The sequence below is a fragment of the Gekko japonicus genome, unplaced genomic scaffold (assembly GCF_001447785.1).
Source record: "Gekko japonicus isolate JY-2015 unplaced genomic scaffold, Gekko_japonicus_V1.1 scaffold1060, whole genome shotgun sequence".
Lineage (NCBI taxonomy): Eukaryota > Metazoa > Chordata > Lepidosauria > Squamata > Gekkonidae > Gekko > Gekko japonicus.
Window position 1 is genome coordinate 442,818 of NW_015171535.1, and position 9,606 is coordinate 452,423.

General features: G+C 42.8%; 1 protein-coding gene across 1 annotated transcript; it reads right to left on the reverse strand.

Annotated features, from left to right (window-relative positions):
- Positions 1-5,184: 5,184 nt before the first annotated feature.
- LOC107117480 lies at positions 5,185-9,282 on the reverse strand. Its single transcript, XM_015419608.1, has 2 exons — positions 9,206-9,282; positions 5,185-6,548 (listed from the first exon to the last, which is right to left on the reverse strand). The coding sequence occupies exon 2, from the start codon at positions 6,534-6,536 to the stop codon at positions 5,523-5,525; it is 1,014 nt and encodes a 337-aa protein (XP_015275094.1). The 5' UTR covers positions 6,537-6,548; positions 9,206-9,282; the 3' UTR covers positions 5,185-5,522.
- Positions 9,283-9,606: the final 324 nt, after the last annotated feature.

Here is a 9,606-nt window from a genome sequence, read left to right on the forward strand (position 1 = left end):
TAGCAGCTGCTATACACACACACACACACACACACACACACACACACTCCAAACTGTTAATAGCAGGTAAATTTGTTGTTTGGTAACTTGCATTTTTTTAAAAAAATGTGGAATTAATTGATCATTTTCTGTTTTTTGTGTTTTGACCATTGTAAACCACTTTGAGTCCACAGTGAATGGAGAAAACTGGCTTAAAAGCTCCCAAATAAACATTATGAGAGCCAGTGAGGTGTGGTAGCTTGGGCCCTGTGGTAAATCTCTGCTTACAGAGGGCCTCTTCCATTGGCCATTCCCAAGTCCTGTTCTGCTGACAGAAATGCCTTCAGTACTTTGAAATTTTGCCTTTAATTTCCCATAAGCAGCAGCAAATAACATCAGCATAACTAAATACCTCTGTTGCATTTCACCTCTCCAGTCAACCCCATTTTTATGTACACCCACAGTTGCACTGGTTCATACATGGGCTTCTGGGGGTTTTTTTCCCTTGGAAACATTTGTGTCATAAGGTTGGCTGACCCATTTGAGTTAGCCATTTGGGTTAAGGAGAGGCCCTATTCAGCTTTCAGGAAACCAGCTCATTGAAGGATCAAGTTACACCAGGGAATTGCTAATTTGGAATCCTGTTGCAATGCTTGTGGCTTTTCCAAAGTGGGCCGATCATAAATGTGACCTTCAGCTTCAGCGAGATACCAGTGCATAATGTCTTGTGGAGGGTGAAAGGGTCTAATCATGCACAAAGCCTGGCATCACAGTGTACCCATCTGTGCAGGGGGGGCATCACCTACGCTAAAGAAGCATAAAATTGGGCAGGCTTCTTGAAGATGTCTGGGAAGCAGCTGGCTCCTGGGGAGATTTCCTTCTTGATCGACGTGTCTCTGCTGTGAGGAAGAAAACATTTTGAAATGCAAAACAAAGTTATGAATCATCTGGAATGGGATTTCACCTGCCTCCTCTTACAGCACAACAAGTACGATTGCCTCAGATGGATAAAGAAATCAAAGCCAAGCAAAAAGGCAAGAAGCAAAGGGAATAAAGTTGCTTGTCTATGTACCCTCAGTTCATTATATGAGTAACTACTAGGCCTGTTTGTAGGCCTGTTTGTATTTACATACAAGCAGTAGGCATATTTATGCTACAGGATTTAACTCTCATTCCCAGGGCCTAAAGAAACCTGGCAGCTATAGCTGATTCTCAGCCCGAGCCCATTGTCTGGGGATACCTCTGCCAACTGTGCAAAAGCCAAGCCCAGTATTTGTCTGTTCTTCCTGCTACAGGAATTTAAACCTATGCATGGCCAGAGACATGTTCCTTTAGAGTGACCCAACATGCAAAAGCCAACGAGCTCATGGCACTGTCACCTGTAACCTTGATTTAGTCAGTCCATGGGATCTTGCACCAGCCCAGGATGTAGTTTCTTGTACTCTTTGTCATTGTTTGTTTTCCACTGCATTTTTGCAAGCCACTCTGTAGGGTTGCCAAGTCTGGGGTGGAAAATACTTGGAGACTTTGGGGGTGGAGCCAGGAGAGAGTGTGGTTTGGGAGGGGAGGGGCCTCAGCATAGTACAATGCCATGGAGTCCACCCTTCAAAGCAGCCATTTTCTCCAGGGGAGCTGATCTCTGTCAGCTGGGGATCAGTGGTAAAAGCAGGAGATCTCCAGGCCCCACCTGGAGGCTGGCAACCCTACCACTCTGTGTCCCCAGAGTGGGGGGGGGATGGGATAGAAATGTTTAAAGAAATAGGTACTATCTACTGCCTATTTCTTCTGCCTCTGATATTTAATTGTGCTTTGAGAGCTTTGTCCTTTGGGAACCAGGAGCTCCTAAGAAGACTCGTTGATCATCTCTAAGTCAAGAAGGTGGTCAAAGCTCTGCCGTTCTTACAATATCCTTAAACACTAGTAAAACTGGAGTCACCTTTGTGTGCTACCTGCAGCAGTGCAAAGCCAGAAGTAGACTGCATTTTGCATGCACAATGACAGGCAATCCATAGAGGCAGACCTATACTATAGTCCCCATACAGTCCTCTGCACCCTAAAAGTCTATGATTGAATTCTTCTGAGGCCAAGGTCACAATGTACTATCAAAGGAGCAATGCTGGCAGTCTCACAGTGCCCCATCATTTGTGGTGCAATGTACCATACAGTCTGTCCCACAATCCCTCTTCCCACATCAACTTTCTGGGGAAAATTGTCAGGCAGAATGCGGCTCTAATAGGTAAGTATGGTAAGAAAATCAACACAGAGTGGCGTTGTTTCTTAACAACGTGACCATGAAAGTGCTCCGTCCTGAAGTAGTCTCAACCAAATTCAGTGTTTAGCATTTATTTCTGGCTGCCTTGCTGAAAATTGCCTATTTTGAGTTGAAATGAGGAAACATAATTAGCAGCCTCCTTCTGAGAAAACCTGGGATTTCATGGACACTGAATAAATATGTCCATAAATACAGCACTTGCATATAAGTGTCATCACATTTCAAAATCACTTAGCATGGGGAGAGCTTGTGAGGGAAATTATACTAAATACTGTCTTCTCCTAGAGTGCTGATTTACCTGAGTACATTCTCCCAGCAGAGAAAGCAATTGGAAGTTAAAGGTTGCAAAATCAGTGCCAAATAGAAGTCGTATAGCACTGTCATTACCTTAAAGATTAGCATAGCAAAACACAGACGCTTCCCTCTCAAATTCCAGGATTGCTCATGAGAATGTTTTTCTTAATGCCTCAGCCCTGTTCAGTCATTACAATGTTAATACTCCAACCCCCTGTAATGAGAGAATGCACTACCCATGATCAGTGTTCCCTCTAAGCTGAGTTAGTGTGTGCTAGCTCACAGTTTTTTAGCTTCCGGCTCACACATTTTTGTCCTACCTCAGGCAGGATGGCTCCAGAGCAAACTATTTTATGCAGTAGCCAAATTGCTCGCTCACAACTTTAATGCCAGTAGCTCACAAAGAAGAATTCTTGCTCACAAGACTCCATAGCTTAGAGGGAACATTGCATATACATGAGTATGAATGGGGCAACACAACATGATTTGTTTTCAAGTGACAGCTGACTTATGGTGACTACACAGGGTTTTCAAGGCAACAGATGTCCAGAGGTGGTTTGCCATTACCTGCCTTCGCGTCATGACCCTGGTATTCCTTGGTAGTCTCCCATTCAAATACTCTGCTTAGCTTCCGAAATCTGACAGGATCGGACAACCCTGGTCCATCCAGGTCAGGTACAACTTGATTAAAGAAATCTAAATCTGGGTTTCCTATCGCACATACAAAAACTGGAATATACTTGTGTTGCCCTGTTCACACAAAATGGTGATCATGCACATTGAGAGGACTATGCATGGCACAATCTCATATGTGGTTGGATTGTCAAAATCATAACTAAACAGGGTGTTTATCTGTTTGTAGATGTGAATGCTAGGAAGCTTGAACCACAGCAGAGGATATGAGTTTTCATGAGTCACTGCTCACTTCTTCAGATACAGTTAGAATGCGAATGTGAGTCCATCTGTCCACTTTCCAGGACAGATGGACTCACACTCTGTCTGAAGAAGTGAGCAGTGACTCACGAAAGCTCATACCCTACCATAAAGTTGTTAGTCTTTAAGGTGCTACTGGACTCTTTTCTACTGCTGCAAACAGACTAACACAGCTAGCCATCTTCATCTAGCAGAGGATATGTTAAGCACCTGCAGGCTTTCATTAGGATTCTCAAAGCACCATCTCACAATTCTACATTCTGTGAGTTCAGAAATGACAGGATAGTGCACTTATAGTGCAATCCTATGCAGAATTAGACCCTTCTAATCCTATTAATTTCAGTGGTGTTAGAAGACTGTAAGTCTATTTAGGATTACAATGCCAGCATCATGATGTAAATGATTGTGTTAAATTGTAAACTGTACACTGGATTTCTCAATTTGCCATTTCTACCTTCCTAACCCTGCCAAATATCAACTTTTCTTATGCATTCAGCCCCTAACTAAAAATGCAAGGATTTTCTGCTTTCAAGTAATTCTGTCACTTCTGTGTCTCTTGTTTTGTATCAGAAGAAGTTATAAAAGAGTCCCTACACTACTCTAGTGGCACAGCCTTTGAGGGGAAATTCTGCAACTTTCTTGTACCAGGTGATAGGTGACTGGACTTAGTGGAGCCCGTAATTGTGATCTGCAGTGAAGCTCTCATTGAACTAGCAGGAGCAATTGAACCCAGGACTGCTAGTCCTGACGTATGCCTGCAGTAATCCGAATTCTATGATGAGGGAGACACAGTCCAGCCATTGCAGTCCACAGTGTATACATGCATGCATTTATTTTGTCCCATTAGTTTATTTATACCCCACCTTCTTCTTCAGTGGGGACCCAAAGCAGCTTACATCATTCTCCTCGCCTCTCATTTATCCCACAACAACCCAGTGAAGTCGGTTCAGTTGAGCGTGTGTGTGTGACTGGCTCAAGATCACCCAGCAAGTTGTCGTGGCAGAGGGGGACTCAAACCTGGGTCTCCCTGATCCTAGTCTGACACTCAAACTGCTCTGCCACCCTGGCTCTCATCTGGCAGGTTTCTATTGTTCCACCTTCAGCTCCCTGAAAATGTTGCTGTTTGTCTCCAGTCTTGGCTTATTTTTTAGTTTTGGGGGGTTGAGGTAGTCAAATGGAAGGGTTAATTGGCTTCTCTGGAATAAAACAGGTTTTGTTTTTTCCCTTTGGCTTTTTCTGTGTTAGGTTCTTATAACTGCTTGTTTTTCTCTTTCCTGCACAGCTGGGTTATTGCCCCCCCCCTTTAACCGCTCCACTGTTTTTCACCAGTGGAAAAAGCTGGTTGGATCCAATCCTTGCCTGGGCTCCAACTGGATAAAAAAGGTAAAGGTTCCCTTGCTCGAAAGCCAGTCGAATCCGACTCTAGGGTTGCGGTGCTCATCTCTGTTTCAAAGCCAAAGAGCCAGCGCTGTCCGAAGACGTTTCTGTGGTCATGTGGCCGGCATGACTAAACACCAAGGCGCACGGAACCACCTTCAATTGCAGCGATAAAAGCCACATCCAGAAATGATATGGGGAATCAACCAGTTTTAGGAAAGCATCACAAGTATGAAAGGTCAATTCTTGTAAGGATTAAAATTGGTTATCCAGCCTAGTCATACCTATAGCATGACACACAGGTTTTCAATAACAATTTGCTATTCAGACTTAGTAGATTTTATTAATTTCATAAATGCCATATTTTAAGTATCTCAGATTACAAAGCGTAGCACCCTACCCACCAAAAATACCACTGTATTATGTATACGGTGTGCCCCTTTCTGAGTACAAATAAGGTTACAGGCAATAGTTGCTCATTTCTCTGATAACAGGATTATTACAAGAAGGCATCTCATATGACCTACCACAACCAAGAGCAAGATTTATAAAGATCTGTAATACTGCAATAAGAGGAAGGAGGTAACAATGTCCTCAAGTTAATACGGCAGGTATACCATGGTAAAAACATTTCTGCATACCTGATATACATAAAGAACTTGGTTAATCACAGGTCAGGGGAACACAACATTGGTTCACCAAAGGACACAGTAATGGTATAAGCAGGTTGATAGAAAGTGCTATGAAGGCTTGTGTAAAATGCTAAACGCAAGACTTCAACAGCATCCAGGATGTCTGGGAAGATGACATGGGCAATGGGTGCAGAGGCGCGATTAGAGATGTCCACCCACAATTCCATATTAGTATAATTGAGACCCTTACAGAAGATGTTCTCTTGCTTGTAGAAACGAACATGTGCCAGATCCACAGTGTCAGGGAAGCTTGTGGTGGAAGAGATCCCATCAATAAAATGTGCTGCCATTCTGAAATCCTCCTTGGCAAAGGGAACTATTTCATTTCGGCTCTCTCTGCGGAAAATGATCTTGTCCTTCTTTTGGGAGTAAGGAAGTGTGCAGATGTCTGCTTGGGAAGTGCTATTCTCAAAGAGAATCCACACACACGGATCCAAGCTCTTCCGTCCACAGTGATCCCATTTGTTTTCATTATCCTCTGTATGGCACCGGTACACACTGTGCCCATATTTGGCACACCGGTAGTTAGAATGGCAGGGGAAACCTGTGGGAGTGATATCATGGAATGGGGAACAGCGTTGAGAACCAAGGACTGTGTTGCACTGGAAATAACCTACAGTAGCATCTAGTCTGCAGTTATCGATACACATGTAGTTGTCTTCAGAATATGCAAGGTACTCCCGCTGGGCTATCAATCCACAGTAGTGCCACTTACCATCTTCAAAGTAGCAGCTGTGGTAGGAAGATCCCCAGTATGTACAGGATGTGGCACAAGCTTTGCCTGAAGCTCCCAAGCCTTCTTCTAGGGAACAGTAGTCCCATGCTTTTCCACTGCCCCCCTTTTGCTGACACCAGGTATAGTCATAGCCATGATACCCGCAAGCATTTTGACATATTCCACCAGAACTTGTGTAATGAACAACAAAACTGGAGGTGGTGAATGGGAAAACCGAAAAGAATAAAAGCACAGCCCCAAGAATACTCAGCATCTTCTTTAGAGCCTGAAATGCAAAATATTCTGTTAGCTATGATCCCCCAAAATATACCTCATCCCTGTCATATGTTTCCATCCTTAATGCCTAACTCCTTGCTACATGTTCATACAATCTGTTGTAATGTGCTTATCTTTTTTGCAATTCTGTAACTTCCCTTTGACCCTTCAAGTACAGGGTAAAGACAATATAAACCAATCAAAGAATATACTGGGTAAGTACCAAGCAAATGTGCAGTTATACATCTCCTAGTCCACAACCTCTTGTAGGGCATCCTCATTATTAACCTGAAAAATACTGAGAGCTGGAATGATAGCAAGATTTTCATTAAAGCTCTTAGTCATCCAAATGTAATGTGGGCTTTGGAACGGCTTACAATTCCATCTTAGACGGCAAGATCTAAACCACAATGCAAAGGTTTTGCTACATCTGCAGTCACAAGACTTTCATCCAGCTTTGAATCTTTATACTACCAAAGCAGAGTCTGTGCCAATGAAAAACAGTGCATGTTTGAGTGGCTGAATGCCAACATGGAACCAACCTGCACTGCATCATGGCTGGGCTGTCAAGTTGTAGCAATGCACATGTTTTTTATTTTTGTGCAGTTTCTTGTTGAGCCTCATTTTACTTTAACTTTATTTTAACTTGCATCGCTTTGTGCCTCTGTGTGTTTTTGTACACAACACAAGCACAAAGACTACAAAATGACCTGTCTACAGCAGTTGATGTCGCACTAGTTTATCTTCGTGCAACTGGAGAAAACTTCCTTACTTTCCTAGGATTTTGTTTACTTTTTAAAGAAAACTTGCTTTCATTTTTGGTTATTCAGAGCTGGCCTCTTTAATCTAATTGTAGTGGGTTTAATGTCATTTTCTTCCACTTTTGACTTATCTGAAAACCTTTCTACTACATTCTTTGGAGGTTTTCAGACAGAGGCTAGATGGCCATCTGACAGCAATGCTGATTCTGTGAACTTAGGCAAATCATGAGAGGGAGGGCAGGAAGGGTTGCCTCAGTGCTTAGTTCTTGTGGCCCTTTCTTACTCACCCAGGGAAAGGCTGATTGCCACTTTGCGGTCAGGAAGCAATTTTTCCCCATGCCAGTTTGGCTGGAGATCCTGGAGATTTTTTGTCATCTTCTGGGCGTGGAACAGCAATCACTGGGGGTGTGGAGGGGGAGGTATTTGTAAATTCCCTGCAATGTGCAGCGAGTTGGACTAGATGACCCTGGAGGTCCCTTCTAACTCTATGATTCTATAAGACCATCAAAGAAGTCAAGGCTAGTTACACAGAGTCAGACCATCTCTGTTTGTCTCTCACCCTGGAAACCCTACAGGGTTGCCATTAAGTCACCTGCGACTTGATGATACTTTCCACCACTGTACCTGCTTGCCATTTCAAGCAATAACAGGACAATGTTTTTCACAATGTTGTCCAGACATGTCCATGGGCATTCTGGAAAGGTTAATGCCTCTTTAATAAAGCTCAGCTTCTTCTGACCCACCCCTTTAAAGCCCTGATCATCAAGTAGCTGAGGCAAATGGAATAGATGGGGACCTAAGGTTACCAACCTCCAGGTGGGGCCTGGAGATCTTCCAGAATTACAATTTATCTCCATACTACAGAAATTAATTTGCCTGAAGAAAATGGCTGCTACTCCATGACATTATACTCAACCCCAAACTCCATAGGCATCCCCCAACCTGGAGCTGAGAACCCTAGGAACAACACATGCTTATGCATTTAAAGTATTTATGTACCTCACCTTTCTCCTTACATAGGACCAAGTAACAATAAATATAAGACAAAAATTACCCTCTATTAAAATCAATAAAACAAATCATTAAGACAGATAAGCCAGAGCCACATCTACAGCCTTCCAGCTTCCCCATACCCTCTGTTCCAGAGTAGTAGACTAGCAGAAGAACCTGTGGTGTGGAGGACAAGTGTTGCACTTCATACATCTCCATAGTTACATCACATATGCCTCCTAGTAAGTTAACGGTTTAATATCCTTTGAAAATACCACACACCATTTTCTGGCACAGGAGAGCTCACACTCTGAGAAGCCCCTCGATGCTATCTTTGCTTCTGTAAGGTAATAAAGTCGCAATCTCCATCTGGCAAGCACAGCTTTAAAATCACATCTGTTCCCAGGAATGGGAAAATGTACGCCCACCAGACCGTTTTTCATTAAACAGCCCCATTTCTGAGGATAATCAATCAAATTCAGAATGGTTGTTTCCTATGTTAGACCTCATATTAGCCACATTCAGATTATAAACCTTCCCCCTGTCATTAGAAACCAGAAAGGCATTTTCTTTATGCCCCTCTGGAAATTTCACCGAGATGTACAAATTTATGGAAAGACTCTCAAGACTTATAATGTAGAAACCCGTTTAAATATTTGAACATTTCCAGTGGGCTAGAGGTGTTAATCCACACCAAAACTTCCTCAGACAATAACCAAGCTGCCTCCCAGAATCCTGACCATGAAGTCTCCTCATTCCAAATGAACTAAATAGCCCAGATGCCCTTCATTGCGCTTTCATCCAGAGCAGGAGTTTGGGCTTCAAATGAGCACAAAAACATTCTGGAAAATCCTGCTCTTATTTATCCTTAATTTGCCTGAACCAGAGTTCCAAGAAAGCTATTTTCATTACTTACTTCTGTCCCTTTCAAGTGTTCTTCTTACTGTCTCTCTCCTGAACCCCAGAAGCAATGATGAGTGAGCAATACTTTTTCGCTGTTTATACACTGAGGAAATTCCAGACTTTGACCTCATTTTTAAAGGCAACAAAAGGAGAAAATGAGAAACGAAACTGCAAATAAGGCATTTTCACAATGCTAAACTATTTGCAGTCCCCCAACAGCTTTTGATTCTCAACATTTACTGAGTTATTCCCATACATACATGTATAATATAGCAGACAAGTTGCGCAAACATAACAAAACAACTTGCGTGCCATGATGAAAAACCTGTTTCCTCATATTGAACATCTGTTTGACTACTGTCCTGATGTTACAGGAGTCTAAAGGTAAAGGTAAAGGTTCCCTTGCTCGAAAGC